The sequence below is a fragment of the Emericellopsis atlantica genome (genome assembly GCF_019669845.1).
Source record: "Emericellopsis atlantica unplaced genomic scaffold F5Z01scaffold_31, whole genome shotgun sequence".
Lineage (NCBI taxonomy): Eukaryota > Fungi > Ascomycota > Sordariomycetes > Hypocreales > Bionectriaceae > Emericellopsis > Emericellopsis atlantica.
In genome coordinates this window covers 99,695-124,493 of record NW_025764733.1, presented here as the reverse complement: position 1 = coordinate 124,493, position 24,799 = coordinate 99,695, and the positions used below count along the sequence as shown (strand labels likewise).

At 54.9% G+C, this 24,799-nt stretch overlaps 8 protein-coding genes across 8 annotated transcripts; 4 read left to right on the top strand and 4 right to left on the bottom strand.

The window, feature by feature from the left end:
- Positions 1–125: 125 nt before the first annotated feature.
- F5Z01DRAFT_677383 (uncharacterized protein) lies at positions 126–1,798 on the bottom strand (the record flags this gene model as incomplete). Its single annotated transcript, XM_046265350.1, has 3 exons — positions 126–1,633; positions 1,683–1,735; positions 1,788–1,798. The coding sequence occupies 3 exons, from the start codon at positions 1,796–1,798 to the stop codon at positions 126–128; spliced, it is 1,572 nt and encodes a 523-aa protein (XP_046114811.1).
- Positions 1,799–3,778: 1,980 nt separating this feature from the next.
- On the top strand, positions 3,779–4,754 carry F5Z01DRAFT_335443 (uncharacterized protein). The gene is made up of 2 exons (XM_046259158.1): positions 3,779–4,068; positions 4,132–4,754. The coding sequence occupies exons 1-2, from the start codon at positions 3,944–3,946 to the stop codon at positions 4,646–4,648; spliced, it is 642 nt and encodes a 213-aa protein (XP_046114810.1). The 5' UTR covers positions 3,779–3,943; the 3' UTR covers positions 4,649–4,754.
- A 60-nt stretch (positions 4,755–4,814) lies between these two features.
- On the bottom strand, positions 4,815–10,395 carry F5Z01DRAFT_628423 (uncharacterized protein; the record flags this gene model as incomplete). Its single annotated transcript, XM_046261600.1, has 5 exons — positions 4,815–5,472; positions 5,521–8,106; positions 8,555–10,069; positions 10,141–10,271; positions 10,330–10,395. The coding sequence occupies 5 exons, from the start codon at positions 10,393–10,395 to the stop codon at positions 4,815–4,817; spliced, it is 4,956 nt and encodes a 1,651-aa protein (XP_046114809.1).
- Positions 10,396–11,053: 658 nt separating this feature from the next.
- On the bottom strand, positions 11,054–14,205 carry F5Z01DRAFT_664719 (high-temperature-induced dauer-formation protein-domain-containing protein). Its single transcript, XM_046264121.1, has 3 exons — positions 13,910–14,205; positions 13,142–13,855; positions 11,054–13,093 (listed from the first exon to the last, which is right to left on the bottom strand). Exons 1-3 carry the CDS (start codon positions 14,003–14,005, stop codon positions 11,255–11,257), a joined length of 2,649 nt encoding a protein of 882 aa, XP_046114808.1. The 5' UTR covers positions 14,006–14,205; the 3' UTR covers positions 11,054–11,254.
- An 88-nt stretch (positions 14,206–14,293) lies between these two features.
- F5Z01DRAFT_664717 (PET127-like protein) lies at positions 14,294–17,695 on the top strand. The gene has a single exon (XM_046264120.1). The coding sequence runs from the start codon at positions 14,450–14,452 to the stop codon at positions 17,303–17,305; it is 2,856 nt and encodes a 951-aa protein (XP_046114807.1). The 5' UTR covers positions 14,294–14,449; the 3' UTR covers positions 17,306–17,695.
- Positions 17,696–20,575, top strand: F5Z01DRAFT_664714 (vacuolar ATP synthase catalytic subunit A). Its single transcript, XM_046264119.1, has 7 exons — positions 17,696–18,299; positions 18,362–18,410; positions 18,462–18,483; positions 18,539–18,587; positions 18,640–18,724; positions 18,773–20,337; positions 20,390–20,575. The coding sequence occupies exons 1-7, from the start codon at positions 17,829–17,831 to the stop codon at positions 20,444–20,446; spliced, it is 2,298 nt and encodes a 765-aa protein (XP_046114806.1). The 5' UTR covers positions 17,696–17,828; the 3' UTR covers positions 20,447–20,575.
- A 225-nt stretch (positions 20,576–20,800) lies between these two features.
- Positions 20,801–21,658, top strand: F5Z01DRAFT_639789 (ribosomal protein S5 domain 2-type protein; the record flags this gene model as incomplete). Its single annotated transcript, XM_046262464.1, has 1 exon — positions 20,801–21,658. The coding sequence occupies one exon, from the start codon at positions 20,801–20,803 to the stop codon at positions 21,656–21,658; it is 858 nt and encodes a 285-aa protein (XP_046114805.1).
- A 49-nt stretch (positions 21,659–21,707) lies between these two features.
- Positions 21,708–23,172, bottom strand: F5Z01DRAFT_335337 (ACT domain-containing protein). Its single transcript, XM_046259157.1, has 2 exons — positions 23,015–23,172; positions 21,708–22,918 (listed from the first exon to the last, which is right to left on the bottom strand). Exons 1-2 carry the CDS (start codon positions 23,036–23,038, stop codon positions 21,758–21,760), a joined length of 1,185 nt encoding a protein of 394 aa, XP_046114804.1. The 5' UTR covers positions 23,039–23,172; the 3' UTR covers positions 21,708–21,757.
- Positions 23,173–24,799: the final 1,627 nt, after the last annotated feature.

The window sequence follows — 24,799 nt, the reverse complement described above, 5'->3', positions numbered from 1 at the left end:
GATCCGCTACTACTATGTATAAGGTACGGCCCGCAGGCCCCCGCAGAGTTGTACAATGAATAAGACAAGGGAGAATAGAAGAAAAGGTCATGCAATCATGCTGTGTACCACCCTCAGGGTGGGACTCATATCTCAATCTCCCTCATCGACTCATCGGCAACCTGGGGCTGTTTGTCCTTGGCGACATCGGAGGATGCGTTTCCTTTGTCTTTCGTGAGCTTGATCAAGTCTGATTCGGAGCGCGCCAGCGTCTCCACCCTCGGGTTCTTCAACTCCTGGCTCTCGGGCGGATTCTCAACCTCTACCAATGTCGAAGGCTGAATGATGGCGCTTTGTAGCTCCTCAGGGACAGCCTCCTCAGTGACCCTATACAGTGGAGGCTGTTTCCCAAACCCAGTGCGCATGGGACTTGCGAGTGGCGAGCCACGCACACGCTGCATCGAACGACCTCTAGCATCGCCAGCAACGTCGGCCGGACTAGCGTATGGTGAAGATGAACGAGACCCTAGAGGGGACCCGGCCTTTGCCGGGGGAGGCATGGGCTTGCGCGGAGGAGCACGACGTCCGTACTTCTGGTCCATCCTCCAACGAAGGATGCCAAAGTATGGTGGCTCGACACGCTTCTCCTTGAATTCCCGCAATTTGAGTTCGCCAGAGTCATCGTCAATGAACCATTTGCCGCTGTGAAGGTCGTCGGCCACCTGCGCTAGGAAAGCTGACCATGAGCGGGCGACAACGTATTTTGTATCGTAGTCTCGTCCGAAAATGATGATCTGGCCCCATTTGCCTTTGGGTCCGGGGGCCAAGTCAACAGCCAAGTTGTTGCCTCCCCAGTCTCGCGCCAGAGGAATCCAGCGAGGGTGAGCGTAAGCCTGTCGGCAAGCGCCAGGGGGGACGCATGTCTGCTTGGAGAGCAGAGACGAGCGCCATTCGTCGGGGTTGCTGCCTTGCGATTGAGGTCGCTGCTTTGAGGACGAGGCTTCGCCATTACTACCGCCAAACGCCTTGGAGGGTATCGTTGTGTGCTGGACCCTGGCCTCTTGCAGGAACTGCTCATTCACCCGTCTCCATTGATCCCACTCTTGCACTATCTCTTCGCAATCGAGTAGCATGGCGCTGAAAATGATGCCGGTAGGTCTTCCGCCTCTTTCCTGCCCGTCGTGGATCATGAGAGACTCCCGCACATCCTGTGGTAACGAGCAGTCCAGCTGATGTTCGAGTTCGTTGAGATCGTTGACTGTGGCACCTTCGCAAATCTGATCCCAGAGCTCTGTGTAATGTTCCTCGGCCCAGTCCATGATCCGTCGCCAAGAATGACCAACTGGAGGAGGCGGGGCGTGGCCGTCCTCAAAGGGCTGCATGGGGACCTCTCCGGAAGCCTGTGCCTCAAAACCATCGCTCTGGCTCGCATTCCTGGCAGCCATTGATCGCAAGCCAGGCGAGTATGACCCGCCATTGGGACTTGCCGGGGTATCGTTTGAAGGTGAAAATCGACCACTGTCATCGTAGTACGGTGATGACACGTCGGCGCGCGAATCTCCGGCTGTTGCCACACCAGTGAAGGGGGTGCTGCTGCCGCCATTCTGTAGAGGGACGTGGCGGCCACTGCGCTGAGGTGAGTCGAAGGAGGAATCTGCATGACTGTTAGCGACCGTGCAAGGTTGAACACAGCGTGGACTGACGTCTGTCATTGCTGGTCATGGTGTGCCAGAACGACCGAAAAGCCGCACCGAATCTGTGCATGTCCATTAGCACTGGAGCAAGGGCGCCAAGTCGCGTAAACTCACGAATTCGCCATTGTGGGTGTTGATGCCCAAGGCTATCGAGCTCGAAGGATCGGGAAGCTTTGGCTGGACAGGATACGGGGGTCAAGTTGACGTTGGCCGCACGATGATGCACAGCCTCGAGGTCGAGATCGGACGTGATTAAGCGTGTTATTGATGTCTCTGACCCTGCGGAGTTGGGAGGTGGAATTTTTGGACCACTGGAACAGCGGGTCCGTGGCAGACTCTCGACAATGGCCCGGCTTGGGTACTGACGGTACAGCTGTAAAAACGGGACAAGGCAGAGATGAAGCGTGAAGGCTGGTGGTTTTCAGAGGGAGGGTTGTGTATTCAATATCGTCGGTGAACGAAGGACGGTTCGCGGGCAGAAGGGTCTCGGCAGGGCGATCGCGATGCGTACGACGGGAAGCGGTTTAAAGTTGGTCGTTCAGCGTCGCAGCGGCCAGGCGACACCCTCAGCACCAGGGCGTAAAGAAGCGAGAGTGGTTGGAAGGAATAAACAGAACGTGACCGCTGCCTAAGAAGTAGGAAAGAAGGTACGCAGACGGTTGTGAAGAGGTGAGGTAGAAAGAGAGATTGGAGGGTCGATTAGGGGAAGGCACACCTCAGGGTTTGGAGGAGGACGATCTAGCTAAGTTTTAGCGGCAGGGGCAGCTGGTCTGCTAACACAACCGAGACGTCAATGGCGTAAGTCGCGCTCAGGGGCGCGCTTCCAGACTCCAGTCAGTGGTCCGCTGCCGTGTCCGCTGCTGCCCGTCCTCTCATTGGCCTGCTCCGCCTGCAGCCTCAGCCTGCTTGAGCCTCCGGGGGCCTTGTTAGGGGCATATTAGCTCTGGTATGGAGTCGATTTTGTCCTTGCTGTACAAGTAATTACGACTCCAGTCCAGTTCTTGCCACCTCCCACGGAACGAATTCTCACTGAGATGTGGTAGTCAATTGACACGTGCGTCCAAGTCAACTGTGTTGTTGGTCCTCATGACAAAGAAAGCATCCAAGCCAGTCTATCCTGGCTATCCAAGCACTCCGTACCTATTAGCTGCTGACAGTCTTGTGAGTCGTCACTGTCAATGATTGAAATTGTGCCGCAACTTTCAGACGAGATCCTCAACGCCAAGACGTCAAGACCCCAGCAGTCCGGCCTGTATCACGGACTCATGGTCACTCCGGTCGCGCAACGTTAATTATAGAGGAAGAATGAAGCATTGGCAGTGGAACCTAATTCCATGAGAGGTACTTGCCGTAATGAAGTGATTACTTTCGCAAAGTCAGCCTTGCTGGTTCCCGCCAGTTGCCAGTGGCCACTGGCCAGCTTGCTGTCCGTTGGTGGTTGTATCTCGGCACTTGGCTGTGACGTTGCAAGGCGGTCTTATTTTCCGAGACGACAGTCACGTGATTTGCTCGAGGACCTGATCCATCCGCGAAGTCTGACCCTGAGCCTTTTCACCAGGTAACTTTGCTGTCTACCTTAATGTAATTATACTTTATCATGCTAGTATATGATTCGAGGGACACATTAAACTTTGAGTCTATGTCGAAACCTTAACCGCGCGCCTTCGATGGACTGCACAACAAATGCCTTCAGCGAACGGGGTCTCTCAACGGTCTTCAAGTCTACCTTATGCAGCATCTTGGTCTATTCAGGTGCTACGCATTGTGTTTCTGGATAACAGCCGCAGAGTTTGTCCCAATGATGGCGACCACTTACCTATGTGTAACTGGTGTCACGGTTTTATGTTCTCATAGCCTTCGCGAACCAGCCAAGAGAGTTCAAACTTCAGCCCATCAAGGCACGCTAGGGGAATCCAATGGAAGAATAACTTCCAGGTAGACCATGTTTACTACCAGGTAACTTAATTCAAATACTTGACTACCTTACCAGGTACCTTTAGTACCTACCACCTAGGTCTCTTACGTTCCGAGTTGTCCCTCGCTTCTTCCTCTCATGCCATCCAACTCTGCCTTCCGTCCAAAACACCCAGGGTCGCCATCATCCCGTCATCGCCATGAGCGCCAGAAAACCTCTGCACAATCTCCGAATCCTGGTACACACATTCAGTTACCTCGTGCCTGGCAGTACTGGAGTAGAAAAACTCACGTTCATGAGAAGGGTAGTCTGGCGACACCAGTAGGGACGGGAGGTCCATCCTGCCCAAGAGCGCATGTTCTCTTCTCCGGACACGAAGGATCAGGAATGCAATTTTCTGTTTGATTTTCAGATCCAACCTCCCGCGTCTGAACACGAACCGATACCGTGGATTTGGTATACATGGTCAGGACAGTCTCTGTAGGTGGGATCGTTGAGATTGTGCATGCTCTCTGCCCTGGCTCACACTAACAAAGCTCGTAGGGCTGGTGGTTTCGGAAAAATCTCTCCCGAAAAGAAGAATGAACTTGAGCATAGCCTATGGGATGGCAAACCGTTCCCCCATGCGACCAAAGGGCCGGATGGGAAGTACGATCCACTGACTCGCCGCAATATCATCATGTCATACGCAAGCTCTAGATTACCTCTACACAAGCACGATATCCATTTTCTGAGAGAGCATCCAGGACACGTTCAGTGGATAAAGGATCAGCTCAAGCTTCAAAAGCAGGCTCGAAAAGACCAGCCGTCCCAAAATGCACCCAGCCTGAAAGGGCCGGATAAGAAGTACGATCCACTAACTCGCCGCAATCTCATCATGTCAAACAGAGGCTTTGGTTTGCCTCTATCCAAAGACGATCTCAATTTTCTGGCAGAGTTCCCAGAACACGCACAGTGGATAAAGGATCAGGTGTTGCTTCGAACGCAGGCTCGAAGTGAGGCGCCCGACAATCCCTCTACTAGTGCAGCAAAGAAGAGGAAAACTCCTCCTGATTCTTGAGGCGTGGTTCACGGTAGTTGAGGAGAACACGACGGGGAAATACACAGCTACAGCATGCTTATCAATGAGTTGCCCAAATTCAATCGCGCATTGCGTATAAAGACAAACATGCTCTCATACTCCCGTGCTTGGCCGTAGTCATCTATTCAAAACAGGCTGGCAAGAATCAGGCATCCCACATATGCTCACTCAGCTTCTGAAGCTTCTCGTCCATGGCGCGTCTACCTGCACTGGCAATGCCTCTCTCCGGATTCGCCATCTGTTCGCTGAAGCAAAGCTCGATGAGAGCCTTCAACTCGTTGTATGAGAAGTTGTTGGGATCATTTGGATCACCTCCGGCTTGTTGGCGCTCCTTGTTCCGTCTCGCTTCTTCAATAATGTCGTCGACACCCTTGTCGAAGAGCGCATAGTAATTGGCCGCGCGGGCGAGGTCGACGCCCTGCTCTATGTTCTTGAGGTTTTGCTGCAGCACAAGGATGTTGAGCTGCATGCGTCCCGAACCGTTCGCATTCATGGGCGAGGCCATCCACGCGTTGTTCACCAGATAACAGTTGACCAGCCGTCCCAGACCAGTGCGGATAAAATCCGTCTCTTTCTCTCGCAAGTGTCTTGCAACAGTCTCGTCGAAAAGTATAAGCTCCGAGTTCAGACTCAGAATGTGCGGATCTGGCTCGTTGACTTCTTGATCAAGCAGATATGGCGCGACATCTGGGGACAAGGCAATGTGGAGGGAATGGACGATCCTGCATCGAATCTCCATGTGTAATGTCAGGAGGGCAGTTCCCGCGAGCTCTTCAAAGGACGACACGATGCTGTCAAATGCCCTGTACAATGTCAGTCTTAGTGTCTGGGTTTGCTCACGGCACACTTACTGGACAGTCTCTGCGGTCAGGGGTAGCTGTACGAGCCCCTGATCCGCCGTAGCCCTGTCAGGGTCGTTGAGTAGAGTCCATCTTCGGTTTGCATCGCGGGGTAGATTGTGTCTTGATGAATCGGTCTCATGCGCGGTGATGTGACGCAGGCTAGAGATCTTGCTGGCCAGCCATTTCATGCTGGTGTACAACAGGCACAGCGAGGTGATGGTTTCGCGATCCTGGATGATGTCGTTCATCTGCAGCTTTGTCTCGTTGGCTTGCTCGATCAAAAGGTGGATTTCCTGGTCTGCTAACGCTTTGTCCCATGCTTCTGCAGTCCACATCCGTTGCATCACCTCGTGCAGCTCGCCGGGCTCGACAGCTGCTCGAGCAGCTGCTCGGAGGTTACCGTTGCCTACGGACTGTTCCTGGGTCTTGGTGACGAGTGATTTGAACCAGCTGAAGCAACGATCATAGTATCGCATCATTTGGGTCACAATCAAAGCACTGAGGGCTTGGTCGGGAGGTATGGTTCCGAGCATGCGGCAGAACGCGGTCACAACTTCAAAAAACGCCGTCGTGCCTTTGAAGATTGGCTTCCGCGCCACCTTGTGCCAATGAGGATCTTGGGCAAAAGCGTCGGCTTCTCCGAAAACGGCATCACTAAGTTTTCCAAGTGTCTCGTCCAATTGCGGTTGGAACACATTGACAAGGAAATTGTCCAGGAATGTGGTGAGAGTGCTGGTGGCCAGATCAGAGCCCGGCGGGACGATCCCTCTGAGTCGTTGCAGAAAGATGAGTGTCGGGGGAAGCAGCAGACTCATGTTGAATACGCTTGACTCTACCAAGGATTTGTGTGTCCCGCTTGGTTGCTGGCTCCCGCTCATCGCCGTCCCACCGCGCTTCGAGCTCTCATCCACGGCAAGACGGTTCTTCTTGTTGATTTCGGCCTTTCGCGAGCTGCTTGTCAGGCCGGGCACTGTTGCTTGGATGATGCTTTCGAGAGCGTCATACTCGGTGACCATGTCTATCGACTTGGCGTCCAACTCATTGAACTTGAATAAGTGTTCGCGAGACCCGTCCTTCCTTCCGTTCATGGCACTGGAGGAGGGAGAGTCGAATTGATAGACATCAGCGTCGGTAGTGACATAATTGTGGAGCAGTGAGCGAATCTCATTCTGATAGAGATTCCAGAGCTCTTTGAAGCTGCCAAGGAGTGCAATGTTGTTGCCGGCGCCTTCCCGGCGAATCAATGCCTTGATCGACTCGTGGAACACCCGGTGGCCTTCACTAATGGCTTCAAACTTGCCGTACAAGGTCCAGAGCAGATCGTATATAACATCCGCGCGCATTCGCGTTTCGCGGGCACTGTAGACGTGGAGGCCGTCGGCCTTGGCTGTCCCGCCGCGTAATGAGCTGGGGTGCCGTTGATCGACTTCGTTGATGGTCTCGTTGACAACGCCGAATAGCTCGACAGGAAGGCGTTGCTGTAGGGTCTCAACAGCGTTTTGTAGTCTTCCGAGCTTGTTGAGAGCCTCCACCAGGAGGCCGACGTAGTAAAATGTGTCGGCCTCGGGATTCTTCATGGGGTCCTCTGTCACCGACTTGTCGGGGTCCATGGCGTCAAGCACATTGTAGAAGGGGGTGATGGCGTTCCCATCGTCGTAGCCCTCGTTTGAGGAACGCTGCGTTTTGGACAAGTGCTGCCATCTGTCCTGACAGTAGGGCGACTTGAGGTACAGATGCTCGTGCAGCTCTTCCACAAGGATGTCCATGAGGGCTGATTCTTGGTTCGACAAGTAGCTCCGCAGCTCACTGAGAGCACCGATATCGTCCAGCTCAGGTTTCCTGAGTTTACGCAGAGCATTTTGTAGCACCTCGACAGCGGTGATGAACCTCTTTTCGGATATGCGAGCCTCCAGCTGGTCGGGCACGGCGCGGAGATCGTCGAGCTCGTTCAGCACCTGTAGCTGCCCGTCGTAGATCTGCGACGCTTTGGACAGCTTCTTGAGCTCCGGGTCCGTCGTACACAAGCTCGTCTTTGAGCTAGCGAGCGATTCTTTCAGTGTTCGAACACGCTTTTGCGAAGTGTGTATGCTGCTTTGGATCTTGTGGAAAGTACCAATAGAACTATTGAAGCCCTGGTGATGCTCGTGGACAATGTTCTTGAGCGACTCTTGCAGATAGTTGTGTGTATCCTGGAACTTGCGGTATTCGTGGGCTCTGCCAACGGAGCTGTTGTCGAGAAGCTGCAGGGCAAGCTGAACAGGGACGCAGTCGCTTTCGTACATGGCAGGCCACTCCAGTTTTATGTGCTCGAGGACCTGTGTGATTTGCTGCTCGGCGTTCGTCTCGGATCGCATGCGCTGGCGCGATGGCATGTTACGGACAGCAGGTAGTTGCGACTGTTGGGGCTGTGGAGGAGGAGGAGCTCTCGAGCTAGATTGGGGCGGCGTGCCATAGCGGTCGTTGTCGTAACCATCACCGTACGGGTCGTAGTCTTCGTTTGATCTTCCGAGGCCGCCATAACCGTTGCCATTGCCATTGCGTGATGTTGCGCCGTACCGGTTCGCCATGGCGGCGGTAGCTGGAAGGTGTGCAGCACTTTAGGATAAGGCTCTTGGTCGTTCATGCATGGTCGCGTGAATGATCCCGGCGTTCTAGTGCTCCCAGGCGGTCCAGCACTCGAGTTCCTAGGATGTTTTCCGCGTCTTCGAGGTCGTGATGAGAGAGCGCAGTGTTTCACTTGTTGGTGGGCTGGCTGTAGCTGCGCCGACGTGCCCCCAGGACTGAGCTGGGGGTACGTACCGATTCCCGGACGAGGCAGGTACGCGCACGGACCACTTCTATTTGGCCTCCATGTCGTCTGTACGTGATCTCACCAAGTCATTACAATGCTCATAGGCCGTAATTAGTCCCTTTGAAAGAGGCTACACGACAGTCGCCTACGTATATCAAGTGAGCGCTTACTTTGATCCTGCCTTCTCGTGATCCTATTAGGGTATCTATCGCATAAACTTCGTCGCCACCAATCTGCCTACACCATGCTCACGTCGTCCTCGGCTGGGACGCGGTTACCGCCATATCTCTTGCGCCCACCGCAATGACTGTGTCCGGGCTCGAGTCGTGCTCCTGACCATTTTCGTCCTCGCTTATCGTCTCTGTCACACTCCCACTCCCACTCCCACTCGACAGCAACGGTTGCTGCGTCGTGGACGTCCGCCGCTGGGCCTCTTGCCCAGGAACCTGCAGAAATTGGTCGGGCGAAGATGCAATCTTCTTCGGCGACGACACGGGAGGGCTTTCAGTGCCCTGCACGGTCGTGCCTGATGTATCGGCTGGCGCGTGCGCGTAGCCTCCAATGACAATCTGCCCCAGCAGGGCAGCGCCTGGCTGCTCGGCCATTTGCATCCTCTTGTCCTTGGCCAGGATCGTCTCTGCCAACCTCCTGACGCCGCTGACGAGAACCTCGGGGCGTTTCCAGGCGATCAAGCCGGGCGTGCCGGCCACGCACTGCTTCGCAACGACGTCGTAGTTCGACCTGCCCCATACCGGGCATACGTAGGGGTGGTTGACCGGCAGAGGCAGGACAGCTGTTTCAGGAGGGCGCTCGGCCCCAGATTCTTCGTCAAGGCCAGCAAAGACGGTCACGGCGACTTTGGGCCTGGTTGCAGGTCTCTTTTCCTCCTCACTTTGCGTCGCCGAGTATGCCCAGAATCTCATCATCGACTCGGGGCCCGGAACCCACGTCAACTCGGTCAGGGTGATGAGCTCTTGCGAGGAAAAGTCCTTGTCGGCACCGAGAACCCGCAGGATCATGAGCACGAAGAGCAGCAGACCTGTGGGTGAATCGCAAAGGGCGTAAGAGAGGGTGTTGGGCTCCCGGAATCCATTCCCGTCAAACGCATACTGTCGAAGCTGGTCATCGCGGGCTCTTCTCGCTTGCGAGACCTGCTCGTTGCGCAGTGCTGCAACGTCCTCCTGAGAATAGCCCAGTTGCGGCCTCTTCAAGAGCCCCACCACTTTCCACTTTGTCCACGCCAAAGGGGCCTCTTGAAGCTTGGGTGCTTTCCACGGGGGCGAGACAAAGTGCGCTCCAAGACACGACCCTTGAAACTGCTCAGCGAGGCAGTTTGCCAGTTTCCAGTCCGTCTTTGCTGGTGAATCTGATGAGGGGCCCGTATTGGACACCAGATAGTGTTTGTAGCCGAGACGATGCATCAGCGAGTCGAAAAGATCCGCGGTCGCTCTGATCATGGGCGTATTGTTGGGCAATCGGTCGCTGAAGCCGATACCTGGTAAGGAGGGAATCACCACGTGGAATGGCTGATGCGCGCCAGCATCGCCAGGGTCGTTGAAAAAGGGTATAACATGACTCAAGGAAAGGTTGGTGAAAGGAAAAGGTGGTATCAAAAGTAAAGGAACAGCATTGGCATGGGGCGAAGAGGCGTGGATGAAGTGTAACCGTATGGCCGAGTCCGTGCCAGGCACGATCAGGCTCGTCCTGAACTGCGGCACCAGCTCATTGAGTCTGGCTTCTTCCTCTCGCCACGAATACCGCTCAAGCCTGGGGAGGGAGTGTCAGTCAGTCGCGCCATACGGGTTGAGAGAAGCAGTGCCAAGGCATGTGTCACTTACCAAAAGTCGATGAGTGGTTCTACAATGGGTTTCGGCTCCCACCAGTGCTTAGACTGGGGATCCGAGTTCTCATGAGGCAGTCGTGTAAGTTCTAGTTTCTGGCGTGTGAGGTCGAGATATCTACTCGAAACCTGCCGCAGACAAGATGTCAGGAGCTGATGGTGACTGCCGTTTCAGTTGTTTACGTACGTGAATTTTGTAGGGTTGAATTTCTTCTCCGTAAGGCGTGCCAACTGTTGGCACGGGTGTCGCCATTGTAACGCAGAGTGATGTACGCTCTCAATCACCATGTATTATAACACAGACAGAAAGAATGGAAGAGAGAAAACCACACCTGGGAGCAGGAGACAAGACAAGGTCGCGCGAATATGGTCCAGAATCAAATTATGAGAAAGAGAATGCATCAGCCTCGCGAGGACGCGGTCGATATTTCCTCAGGGTCCATCCAGCACCCATCTCGTATTATCCAGCGCAGGGTCCAATTCAGTCCGGTCCAGTCCCTGGTTGACGTGGCTGGAGACCGCTATTGTGGCGCCCCTCGAGCCCGGGTAGCAACGAGCACCGCACTTGAAACGCACCGTCTCGCGCTGCCATGACTCCCTAGCCGCCTATGCACCCAGCTTTGACGTGGCGGTGCGGCACTAAGGACCCTGGTTTCTTCCCCTTTGGGTAGGGTGATGGACCAGGGGGGTGTGGCGTTTCCTTGGAAGTGAAGCTCAAAAATCAGGGCAGACATGCATTTGTGATTGCGATGTGAAAAGGCTTAATGTCAGCTGGCCCAGTAGACGAGCGAGGGGTTTGCCGTGACGAGGCTGCGATTGGTGCCTCCCTTACCTTATTATGCAGTGAACGGGCCGCGACGACTTTTTCTTGGATCTTGCTTTTGTTGGTGCCTTGTTGTTGGAGCCGCAACATTCGAGACCTTGGTTCGCGGGTCAACGCCGTCCCTCTCGGCTGTCGGTGTCTCTTATCGATCAGGTCCCTCTCTGTCTCTTCAGACAAGGTGTTGCATTCATGCATGTGCTATTACTTGATCGCTATCTACGTACATCATCAAAGCTGCCTCGACGCCTGACGCTCATCCATCCCACTGCGTACATGAACCCGTGACCCATTAAGCATTCCGCGCGGTCGAACCATCGCCTCCCTGTGGCTGCGTGGGTGCTTGTCCTTGGTTTCCCCTCAAGTTGATCTGGCCAATGCGCGAGACAATGTTGCTACCCACAGCATCGACAGCGCCCCTCGGGGATGTCAATGTAGGCCCTGCGGCAGCCGTCTCTTGGACTCGGAAGAGCTTGATGGCTGTGCCATTCCATACGCTCATGTTGCCTCGGGCAAACTGCAGCTCGCTCGCAAATATGACGCCCCATAGCAGAGACTCGTACCAACCTAGAGCAAGCGGAGACCACTCAAAGGAGTGTACACGAGGCGGTGAAGACTCGATCCCGTACACCTCTGTCTGCTGAACTTTGCGCAATGTGTCTGGCGAGGGGGGGTCTTGCACGAGCGCTTGACGAGGCAGGGCGGCAGAGACCTGCTGGATTATCGTGAGTATCGTGTGTAGAGGCAATTCGGGCAGCCAAGACTCAATCCAGTGCGCGGAAGGCTCGAATCCACCGGTCATCGACTGTCCAGTCGTTGAGTATGCACCGAGACTGGTGGTGCTGTTTTGCCTCGAGAATGACCGAACACCAACAGGCATTTTCCCTCTGGCCTTTTCAGACATCCCCCGGAGTTGGGTAGGCACCGCATCGTCTGCGGATGTCCCTACCTGATCTTGGGACGCACTGTCACTCGTCGTAGATCGAGCAGGGGTTGGATGGTACCCGTCATCGCTATCGTCGTCCTCGTCGTCATCGCCAATGGCGAAGGCACCGTCTTCTGGGACCTCCTCCAACGTGCTGGTTCGAGCTGGCGGTGCAGGCGAGCTGCGCACGCTTTCGCTTGATGTGCGCAATGCTGCTGGATCAAGAGGGTCGAGCGGCTCGCCAGATTCCTTCCTTAACCTGTGCCTCCTTTCCATCTCTTCTTGGCCGCTCTCCAGTGTAAAGGTGCGGAGGGCCTCGATTCTCTTCGCATTCCTGACTATGGCGAGAACGAGTTCGGGGTTCTTGCGGTACTTGTGCTCAACAATAGAGTTGATGGACTCCAACAGAGAGTGCAACAGGGTATGGTTGCTCTCGTTCGCGAGTAAGAAGGAGGGCGAGGCCATTGATGAAAGCAGCTGTAATAGAACGGCACTGCTGGCTCTGTTCAGCTTCTCAATGTACGGAGCCACGTTGTTGATGACAGCCATGAGCGCTGGATATATTGCCGATAGCTTCCCCTGACTGGTCGTGATGAGAGTATAGATCGATTGGATCAGGAAATCAGCATAGGATCCGTGGAATCCATTTATGCGTATGGACGGGGGTAGACTATGCTGACCCTCAAAGGTTTTGTTGAGACTCAAGCCAAAAGTAGTCTCCACGCTCAAGGTCTGTAGTAAGAAAGCGCACATGCGCACGATCCCTTGTCGGGATGGCTCGTTCTTGTACTCCAACGCGTAGAACAGTGCCAAGACGACAAAGTCGTGGACTCGGTTGGTATCGATGATGAAGGCCCGGAACCGCTTGTTGCATTGTGTGATCTCCCAAAACAGCATGATGACCTCTGCAGCGAAGCTACCCGACGTCTGAGTACCAGGAAGATAAGACGCCTTTTCTTGCAGTGGCTGGTTCAGGATTCGCAGCATACCATCCACGATGAACTGAAAGTCTTGTGGCCGGTGAACGCGGCCGAGGAAATGACGATAGTAGTTCTTGGACGGTCCTGTTGATGAGTTCTCGGGTATCGGATACAACAAAACATTGAGCAGAAGTTGCAGCGAATGTGTGACTAAAACCTGCTTGGTGTCCTTGAACACAAGGTTGTTGTAAGGGACTCGCCACGAGGCCGGGTTGTATTTCATGGACTCGAAATCGTTAGCTTCTTACAACAGTGATACAGCCACGAGGCTTACCGTGTTCAACAGGGAACAGAGCACTGATAAGACAACTTGCTTGTCAGGACACGTGCAGAGTTGTGTCAGAGCCCGCACGCCTCTCCCTGGCAGCACACCAGGCGTCATGTACATGCTTTGACCGGCCATTGTGATGAGCAGTCGTAGGATCTCGCTCCTGTTGCTTTCGTACTCCTTGGTAGTCGCTACTGTCGTATTGCAGCCGACGCCACTTTGCCAGATAGCGTAAGTTACTTTGGATTGCGCATGCTTTTGCGGAGGGAGCGTCAAGTCGACAAAGAAGAGCAAGTCAACCAATGTGTCGATAAGCTCTTCTGCAAGGGGCTTGACCTCTTCGAATTGAGGCTCGTCATCGTCGCCCCTGCTTGATTTATCCGTCGATTCGTCAAAGAGAACTTCGGAGGCGATAGCTGCTTTCCGCGTTCTTTTTCTGCGCTTTGCCCAGAAGAACTGCTCTTCCCACGCTGCGAGGCTCTCTTTCTCGTATATGTACGGCAGTATCCTCGTCAGAACTCGGATACAGTTCAAGGCGTCTCGTTCGGGTGCCAGTTCAAGATCCGGAAAGGATGGATGATGTCGTAATATGAACAAGCGTGAAGTAGTCGCTAATATCAACGTTTCGAGGTTTTCTAATGCGTTGTCTCTGGTGCGGCGGATATCGGCTGGCGAGAACAGGCTGAAGACATCTTCGGCAGACTCTGGAAGTTCCCAGAACTATTGAACAATGAGTTTCATTAGGTCTCTCTGGAATAGAATGCCTGGACATACCGAGGTCCAATATGGGTCTTCCGCAGAGATGTGACGCTCCTCTGAGAGCCTGAATATGCCCTGCTTGAAGACAAGCTTCGAATCGCTAGCACCCATCGCGGCTCATGCGCGCAACGAGGGCGCAACGAATCGCAAGAGGTGTGTGACTTCGCTATTCCAGAATCAGCTGGCACAAAGATGTAGTCGTGTGATGAAGCGAATCGCGGACAAGAGTAGCGACTGCGGCAGCAGGATGTCGTCGAGCGCCTTGGACAAGCACGACTCCTCGGCGGCGTGTGAGGACGTTGACGTTGACGTTGACCCACCCGGCTACGTAGAGGCTTAGAGCTGCCAAGTGCCAAGTGCCCGTGAGCGTACCCCTGTCACCAGCTGTCTTATCGATAAGGAAAATACAATACGCGACGACAGGCGCGCTTTGAATTTCGTCGCTCCAGTCGTCATTGCCAACCATCTCTCCAAAGGGGCACTGCGCACCTTATACGGGTGACCAGCTATTTTTATGGTTTTTCATCACTTGGCTGCCGTTTCTACTGTTGCGCCATGCTTCTTTCGCAAGCTTTGAGCCGTTTGGGCCGGAACGTCCACCCGATCCGGTACCAGCAAAGATACCTCCACGCGTCCGTCCCTCTCCTCAAGCGAAGCCCGTCCAAGAAAAGGAGCAAAGCTGCCAAAGCCGCTTCCAAGACCGACGAGCCCTCAACCAAAGGTGCTTCGCCAAGCAATGACGATGGTTCTGCCGACGATCCTCACCAGCCCATGTCGGAACTGGAATACCAGAAGTCAATATGGGAAGCCAGCCGACGTGAGGGAGCCCCGGACGCTGAGGGAATTCTACTGAACGGGCCGGGTTTCTTTGGCCAACAGGTCTCAGAAGATCATCAACAGTCGCCGGACAGCGAACAGAGTAGCGACACCAGGCACAGTACCCTGCTCGCTTCGTTACGGAAACAGCTGGAGGATATCGAGCGGGAAGGATACACAAGCCCGACGCTCGGGAAATCAAAGAAAAATGCTGCCGCAAAAGCGAAATCCAAGGAAGAGACGGCTGAGAAGTCGGAATCGTCAAAGTCAGAAAAGGAACCACGGCGGCGACGAGCTCTCGGCACACCGTTGCCTGTCCGCACTGCGCATGCTAAGCTGCTCAACCTGGTGCCCGTCGCTCCAGAGGAACAGCGTGAGGTGCCTCAGCTCTCGCATAACCTCGAGCGTGTGCTGTTCAACCCCGGCGTCTATCAGCTCCAAGATCCGCGGACCCAAGTATTCAACTTCGACCCCTACCTCGCCAGTATCATGGCCGTGGAAGACTTCGACTTTGATGCTCTGCAGGCATACATCACATCTTCCAAGGACGAACGTTTGATGGGAATGGCTAGGAAGTTTGGTGCTAAATATTGCGGATCGACGTCGAGCACAACCAGTGTCCTGTCGCATTTTCACTACCTTCTGTCCGCCTGGCGACAGCCCAATTATGACCAGGCTGTGACCAAGGGATTCGAAATCCAGACCCCCAACTTCACCTCGATCATGCTGGCGCCTGCAGCTTGCTACGCTCGCCTCAAGAATGGCGTGTACGCCATCGACTCCGACAAGCAATACGATAAAGAGAATGTTCTCAGCATGCTAGGCAAGTCTATGGAGAAGCTCTTGACATTGCCAAAGGAGGAGTACGAGAAGTACCGTCGGACGCGATCCCATCTCATCCCCGAGGAAGATCGCAATGCCGAGGAAGCGTACAACTACTCTACCATTGGCGACTTTCTTCTGCGCTCCCAGCTGGACGCCAAGGATCCTCGACTACCGGGTGGCGGCGTGTTCGATTTGAAGACGAGAGCTGTGGTCTCCATCAGGATGGACGTGCATGACTACCAGAAGTATCGCGATTACGAGATCCGGGATCGTTTCGGCCAATGGGAGTCGTACGAAAAAGAGTACGTGGATCTGATCAGGGCAGCCTTTCTTAAATACTCCCTCCAGGTTCGTATGGGTCGCATGGATGGTATCTTCGTTGCCTATCACAACACCCAGCGCATCTTTGGGTTCCAGTACATTGGTCTGGAAGAGATGGACAAGGCGATCCACGGTACGACTGATACGAGGCTCGGCGATGATGAGTTCAAGTTGAGCATCAAATTGCTCAATGAGCTCATGGACCGGGCAACACAGCGGTTCCCAGGTCGGAGTCTACGTTTTCACGTGGAGACTCGGCCGACAAACGTTCCGTTGACTTATTTCTTTGTGCAGCCCGTCACCGACGAGGAGATCAAGCAAGACGAGTCCTCGGCCAAGGCAGTTGTGGAGCGTATCACTGGCGATCTCATCCGACAGCGGGGATCCATACCTCAGGAGGCTCAAGAAGAAAGCATCGAAGAGGGAGAGACGGCTGAGACGAGCACTGCACCTGGGACGGACAACGGGTCCGGCCAAGACGTACACAACAGCGAAGCCTGGGAGGAAATGATCGCCAAGGTTGAGGACACGATTGAAAATGAGTCCCTTGGTGTCGCCTCGGTTCGTGGCGCACTTCGCAATGCGCTTGAGGAGCGGGATCTGCTACAAGCAGCTTCGGAGGAAGAGAACCAGCAAACATTGGACATGCTTGTAGAGGCTTTGGCTTCGGCGGCGCCTGGCCGCAGAGAAGTAAAGGAAACAGCCGAGGAAACGCAGCCTGACTACGCAAAGGAGAATACGGACGCGAACGCTGAACCGTCGTCGACCGAATCAGGAGATGAGTCGAATCAGCAATCGCAACAGGACATCTTGAAGAACCTGATCGTCAAGGTCACTGAGGTGGCGGAGGCGAAGAAGCACGAGCTGCGTGACTTTGAACGACTGGTGGCGGAACTGGCGGAGCGCACCCGCGATGGTAGCAGCAACGGACAACAGTGGCCTGAAGATGATAGTCCGTCCGAGACGAGGTCTACCGAGGTGAAGTCGGAGGCTGAGGTTACGGATGCCATTCGCAACGGTACCGATGCCAACAACGCCGAGGCGCAGAAAGGCGAGTCCGATAAGGACCCTGAGAACATTCCTGAATTGCTCGGGATGTACGTGACCATCCGGAACAAGGTCAATGGCAAGGAGGTTGAGCGACCTACGCTGGAAGATGCTCGCAGTGACAGCCAGCGTCAGGCGTTCCAATGGTCCCTGGAGTACAGTATCACAGATATACCAGACCAAGAGGCGCAGAGAATCTACCGCCAAATCACACGACGCCGGTCTGCTGCCCTGAACGATGAAGATCCGAGAAAGGTCGGCAATCGTTCTTGGAACGATGCGTTCAAGGATCAACTCCAGGAATTGTCCAAGAGCGGAAGAAGGTACCGCAAGGCTCTAGACAAAAAGCAGAGCAAGAAAGAAACGCAAGTGGCCTGGCGGACGGAGGACGCTGAGTCATAACGCGTCTGCCGCATGGTCTCAAGCGAATGTACGATATGTAGGAGATGTGTATGCTGGCGTCCGATGGCTGGCCTGTTTTGACATTTAGCGACGAGCATAGACAGGCGTTGGGTATGATCCCTGGAGGGATTTCTTGTGTATGCAAGATCTAGTAGAGATTCCTTGCTGGATGTAACAATGTATCAACACTGTACAGTCGTCAACATCGAGCCTTGTGCACGGATATCGATACACAAGGTGAATTGATAGTCCAGCAAATGTTAAGCACGAGCCATATTCCAAAAGCAGGCTGCACAGAACTACGCATTGTGTATGTGGTATGTGGCTCCCAAGCCTGAATTCAAGCGGGCTGTCATGCATTTCAACAAGACTACGGACACAGATCGGACATCTCACCTTCTTTTCCTACCCTTCGCATAACCAGCGAGACCAATCAACCTTCGACGCAGCCATTGACCGCTGCACTGACACAAGGATTGCTGTGCGCCGTCTCCATATACAGCATTTGAGGAGGTAGCTTTGAATGCAACTAGGGATAAGGCCCAAGCTCAAGGCGCGGCCTTCGTTGCTGGACCTGGTGCGAACGCGAAGCCAGAGCCAGGGCGACAACCACGAGGCAGCTGGCTACCCTACAGCCACCAGCCACGCGGCATCGTCATCGCCAGCAGCGGCAGACGCACCAGCCACAGCCACAGCGGGCCCAGCAGCGCCTGCACCACCTGGAGCGCACCGTGACCGCCCGCAGCCACTGGCAGTGGAGGAAGCTTCCGGCCTGCCTCTGCCAACCTCTCCACCGACATCACCGTCCGCGTCTACCTCAACGTCGCCTCCAGCATCCCCGTTCGCAACCTCCTCCCCTCCACTGCGGCCAGCCTCGCCGTCTCTCCGAAGCTCTACTGCATCCGTAGACGTCGAGCTCGACACCTCTGCACCCTCTCTTCGCTCTTCTGGATCCTCATCGTCGTCACAAACACCGCCCGCCATGGCTCCCAAGGTAAATGCCGGCCGTCGTCAACCAACCCCCGCTAGTCGACCACGAGGGCTGACATGCGCCAGAACAAGAAGGCTAACGCAGCCACTGATGGCGAGGAGGCACTCCCTAGTGGTATGTTGTTCTGTTCCTAGCTCTGTTGACATTCTAATTAATACCATGTAGGCAAGATCTACTCCGTGTCCGGGTCAGCACTCACGACAGCCAATGCCGAGTTTCGAGCGCAGCTAACCCCGTCGCAGACCTGTCGTTGTCGCCGAGGACATGATTGGCGTGGCCATGTACGAGCTTGTGCGTCAGACATCGATACGCCGTCCAGAATCACAGACTGATTGCTTCGCAGGTCAAGGTCGGCCACGAGAACCTAGTTGGTGAGGTCATTAGAATCAGCAATGACCAGGCCACCATCCAGGTCTACGAGGAGACTGGTAGGTTCCTCTGTTACCAATTCCCTAGTTTATTCTGACTGTGCACAGCTGGTGTCACCGTCGGCGACCCTGTTGCCCGCACTGGCAAGCCTCTCTCCGTCGAGCTCGGCCCTGGTCTTCTCAACAGTATCTACGATGGTATCCAGCGCCCCCTGGCTGCCATTTCCGACTTGGCCAAGTCAATCTACATTCCTCGCGGTATCGCTGTCCCCGCCCTCGACCGCAACAAGAAGTGGGAGTTCACCCCTATCATGAAGGTTGGCGACCACATTTCGGGCGGCGATGTCTGGGGCACCGTCTTCGAGAACTCGTTCATTCACACTCACCGCATTGTGTTCCCGCCTCGCGCACGCGGTGTGATCACAAAGATCGCCTCCAAGGGTGAATACACCGTCGCCGAGAACATCCTCGAGGTCGAGTTCGACGGCACCAAGACTGAGTACCCAATGATGCAGACTTGGCCCGTCCGTGTCCCTCGTCCTTCGACTGAGAAGCTCTCTGCCGACCAGCCTTTTATTGTCGGTCAACGTGTGCTCGACGCCCTCTTCCCCAGTGTGCAGGGTGGTACCGTAGCCATCCCTGGCGCTTTCGGCTGTGGCAAGACTGTCATTTCGCAATCCGTTTCCAAGTTCTCCAACTCAGACGTCATTGTCTATGTCGGCTGCGGAGAGCGTGGTAACGAGATGGCCGAAGTCTTGAAGGATTTCCCTGAGCTGACAATTGACGTCGACGGCCGCCAGGAGCCCATCATGAAGCGCACAACCTTGATCGCCAACACCTCCAACATGCCCGTCGCTGCTCGTGAAGCCTCTATCTATACCGGGATTACTGTAGCCGAATATTTCCGCGACCAGGGCCTCAACGTCGCCATGATGGCTGACTCCTCTTCGCGTTGGGCCGAGGCTTTGCGTGAAATCTCTGGTCGTCTTGGAGAGATGCCTGCTGACCAGGGTTTCCCCGCCTACCTGTCTGCCAAGTTGGCTTCTTTCTACGAGCGTGCTGGCCGCGTTCAATCGCTTGGGTCTCCTGAGCGCCAGGGCAGTGTCAGCATTGTCGGTGCCGTCAGTCCCCCCGGTGGTGATTTCTCCGATCCCGTCACGAGTTCCACGCTGGGTATCGTGCAGGTCTTCTGGGGTCTCGACAAGAAGCTCGCCCAGCGCAAACATTTCCCTTCGATCAACACCAGCATGTCGTACTCCAAGTACACCAACACACTCGACAAGTACTACGAGAAGGAGTATCCTGACTTCCCGCGTCTCCGTGACCGCGTGAAGAACCTTCTCTCGGACTCGGAGGAGCTTGACCAGGTCGTCCAGCTGGTCGGAAAGAGTGCGCTGTCAGACACTGACAAGATCACATTGGACATTGCCGGTATGATCAAGGAAGATTTCCTGCAGCAGAACGGTTACTCGGATTACGACCAGTTCTGCCCCATCTGGAAGACGGAGTGGATGATGAAGTTGATGATGGGTTACCACGACGAGGCGCAGAAGGCCATTTCACAGGGCCAGCACTGGAGCAAGGTCCGCGACTCCACGAGCGAATTGCAGTCCAAGCTTCGCAGTCTCAAGTTTGAGGTTCCCTCGGAAGGCCAGGAGGCCATCACCAAGAAGGTCAGTTAGACACATCTGTTCGCGCGCGGACGTCACCGGCTAACGAATACAGTACGAGGAGATTCAGCAACAAATGACAGACAAGTTCGCGGCGGTCATGGACGAGTAGAAGATGTGCGGTCTATTAGGTTAGCAGGCTGTTGCCGCGTATTGTAAGCACTGTTCTATAGAGTCGGACCTCAGAAATTGTGTCCCGCCAGCATCGTCCTCATATATCGAATTGATCTGATTACTATCAGCTAGAACAAGCCATTTGCAGTAGTCGTGCATGCTTCGATAATGTGGTGTTATAGTGACCACTCATTAGCTCGCAATGAACCAATGCATTGTGGGTACGCGTTGAAAGTGTGATAGAGTTTAGAGCCACATGCACCTCACATCTTCAAGTTCCCAATAGTAGTAGTACCTACTAGATACGCGGCGAGCGATCTGGCTGCTGCAGCCACCATTGATCGGCATCATCATGTCTGAAGAGCTTCTCGACGAGGTAGAGGCCATCAACTCCATTTACGGAGACGCCACACTCGCCCCCGCCTCAGACACAGCGAGCGATGATGCCTCATCCATATACATTCTCAAGCTGCCAAATGAGGCGTCATCGCTCCGAGTCGCGTTTCCAAAGATATATCCTCACGTACCTCCCGAAGTCCTAGGCACGCATCATGCATCGGGCGGGAAGAAAGGCGCCGGAGCTAGAGATCTCGGGCTCTTTGTCGACGCCTTGAGCGAGGTGTACGAGCCTGGCATCGTATGCATCTTTGATGCGGTGGAGGCTTTCAATCGACGAGTGGAAGAGGAAGAGCAGGATGGCGAGGAGGAGGAGGAAGGGGAGGACAGAGAGGTGACGCCCGAGCCGAGGACGAGGGCGGAGCAGGAGGAGATGGACATTGCCAACCTGCCGACACCACCGTGGACAGTGACGGATCTCACAGTGGAGATGAAGTCGACGTTTGTGGCTCACGTCGCGCCTGTGTCGTCGCCGGCGCAGGCGAGGCAGTATCTCACCCATCTCCTGTCCTCGTCGAAACAGATCCGCACGGCAACGCACAACATCTCCGCCTGGCGAATCCGCGACCCGAACAGTGGGACGAGCTGGCAGGACTGCGACGACGATGGAGAGACGGCGGCGGGTGGCCGTGTGCTGAGGCTGATGCAGATGATGGACGTCTGGGGCGTCATGGTGGTCGTGACACGCTGGTACGGCGGTGTCAAGATGGGACCGAGACGATTCGCGGTCATCAACGGCGTGGCGAGGGAAGGCATCGTCAAGGCTGGCTACGTGGAGGAGAAAGGAAAAGACGGCAAGAAGAAAGGAAAATAAGACAACGAAATCAATCGACTTTTTGGGCATCAAAACTATATCACAATCAAGAGGTATCATGCGCGTGTGGCCAAACGCCAACCCAAACCATCCACTCCTTCATTCAACCTTCTTCAGCAAGGGTCGTAGGATATCCAGTGCTTTTCCGGCCTGTTCCTCCGGCAAAATGACCACGCCCGCCCTCGCGGTAGACAGATAGGACAGCTCCGCGCTCGCTTCCATTTGCATATCCCTGACCAGCCTACCGGCCACGCCGCACACAATGCCGATGATCTCGACAGGCAGTTTCACCAGATCCAGGAAGATGGGCACTTGTTTGTTGTCCGTGTCCCCGACGATGGAGTCGGCGAACAGAGGCAGGAGAGACTTGTCCAGGAGCAGAGATGGGGGATCGCCCTGCGCCAGGGTCACCGAGATGAACTTGGGTTCCGCTACGAGAGCAGAGATCAAGCACGTGTAGAGCTTTGGATCGACAGTGTCGACCCACGTCTTTTTCCGAGGTTTGTGGCCGTTGGTGTGTCTCCCTGTGGTCTGGCGGGTATCATATACCTCGTCTGTGATGGGATCCAACTCTTTGCCCGAGCAATGCACCAGATGCAGGTCGTCCATCACCTGGGGCAGAACACTGCTCTTCGTCAGGGTGTCGAAAGCCCGTGTCTGGACGTCAATCTCCGCTGACGACTCGGGCGGCGGTGGTGTGGTGCTCCGCTCGGGCGTGACCGTCCTGCTGCCGGCGGCACAGTCGTTGACGAATTGGCCATGGTCCCCGCTGAGGTGCAGCCCTTTCTCCTCAAAGGCCTTGATGACCTTGTCCTTGGCCTTGGCCGGCACGAGGATGAAGTCGGAGTAGTAGGTGGAGATGAAGAAGATAGGGATGCCGGCCAGCGCGAGTGGGCTTGTCAGCTCCATGACCCTCCTGGCGGCGTCCAGCCCTGCGCTGATCACGGAGAGCACCAGGTACTCATCACGGGATAGGTCTACCGTCTTCGCTTCTTTGGACGGGAGTCTTTCCAGGGCCGGCTTGAAGATGGCCTGGGCCCATTTGGACGGACACACGAGGGATACCTCGAGCGGCGTGACGCTGACATTCAGAAAGGCGTGGTGCTGGGAGTCGTTCAGAGTGTGCCTGTGAGGACCCTCGCGTGCTGTCGCTGGGTCATTGTCGACGCATTGTGCCTGTGGCAGCAGCACGCGTAGGATAGGTTGTAGTAGGGAGGCGTAGAGAGGCGAGGGGATGTGTATCAGGGTGTAAGTCCCATCCTGTCAGGGTCAGCTCTCCGTTTCCATGGATCCAAGTCATGCCCGAGGCCGGCGTCGGTCTATGCATGACGGTTGAGGGAGAGACGGGCAACTCACCAGGAAGGACACTTGGGTGTTCATCGCAATGGCTGGGACTCGGCGGCCCTGTATCTGGTTTCTCCGTTGCAAATTCGAACTGTGATGTCTGGCAAGATCCTGAGTGAGTCGATTGAAGGACAGTCCTCCTCAATCTGACAAGATGTTGAGCCGCTTCTCCCGTCAGTCCTTTTAAGGTTTGTGGCGCTCGGGATCAGCGAGCCACGTCCTCGAGAAGAGTCACAGATCCAGGGTCTTTTGCACACTAGTCCGTCCGGTCACGCGATCCAGCAAGAGAGGCAATATTTAAATACTATTCATGTTCACAGGCTGTAGAAGGTTGAAGGACCACAAGGGTACAAGATAGCAACGTCAAAGGAGGGGCAAGAGATAAGGGAAGCCCACCCGCACCGCACGCCAGCGTCATTTCCGAATGAGAGATTATCGTGGCTTTTGGGCACGGCGCAGCATCGCAGCTTGGACCAAGGGCGCGGGAGGTTCGCGCATGTGCCTGACACTCGTCATAGCGGGCGGCTGCGATGCGCGTCGGCGGACGTGACTGGCCAAGCTGGCGTGTTGGATGGCATCGAGACGCCGGCACCGCGAGCTGTAAGCAGTGTGAAGTGTGGGGAAAGGGTATCGACAGAGGTTGACTCGCTGCAGCCTGCAGGTTCGACAGCATCCGTGTGGGGGTTGCATGGATAGCGAGGCATGATGCGACTCATGCGAGAGGTTGCTCAGAGACTTCGTCTCGGTGTTGGGCCGAGATGCGTCCATCAATGCATCGCTGGTGATAAGATGGTTGATGTGTAGTCGAAATTGGTACACGTAGCGTTCAACGGGTGCAAGCGAGCGATAGTCATTGTGGGGAATGCGCCCTGACAATTACTGTAGACGATCTGACAAGTTACGTTATAGCTCATCGCGGACTGGTCCGCCCCTCGCTGCCACCACATCCCGATATTTACTCAATGCAGCATGGTTTTTACCGTCGTCGTACCGGCATGTTTAGTTACGGATATGGAAGAGACTCTCAAGTTGGAGTGACTGTCCCTTGACACGACCACTGTTCATGCCAGCGAATGTAATGCTGGTGTACGTCTTGTTCTGTTTCACTTACATGGGAACGACCACAAAATCGTCGTGTGTGCGGCTGCCTGCCAGACATGTCAGATACAGCCAAAGTACTGGATAAACCGTCGTATCCCATGTGTTGTCTCGCATAGACTGCATCCTGAACCTTCACCAGTGTTGTGGTCGTAAAGTGCAGGGTAGGTCAACAGAGGGATATGATATCCGGTCCGTTCTGCTCTCTGGCCGCAGCAGTGCACTCGAATTTGACATTGGATTCGCCTCTATCAAGTGAATATTTGGTACGTCGTTTGATATCTAGACGATTCAAAGCCTAGATATCATGAGCAAAATGGAAATGTCGTGCTCGCTCGTATTTACCCTCCAACACGAGCGATTGTTCACAGCAACCGTTCGGTTCGGGCTGGGGTTGGCGCCGCTTTATGATGCAAGCAGGGGTGCGTCGATCACGTTGCGTAGGTCTACGATTCGTTAATGCATGGAAATTCGAGTTCAAGGGGCTAAGCGATGGCCAGCACTCAGAAACGTAAAGCAGCATGCGGGACCTCCCAGATTGGGATGATCGGTGGCTCCTTTGGCAAACGCCAAGACTGGTCCAGCCCATCCCGTGCCTTCCTCAGCATGATTAAATGGGCCCTGGTTCTTTCAGCGCTGGGCTGGCGCAAGAAGTCTCACTTCGCGTGCCTGTGTCACGCTGTGTGTGCGTGCGCTGTG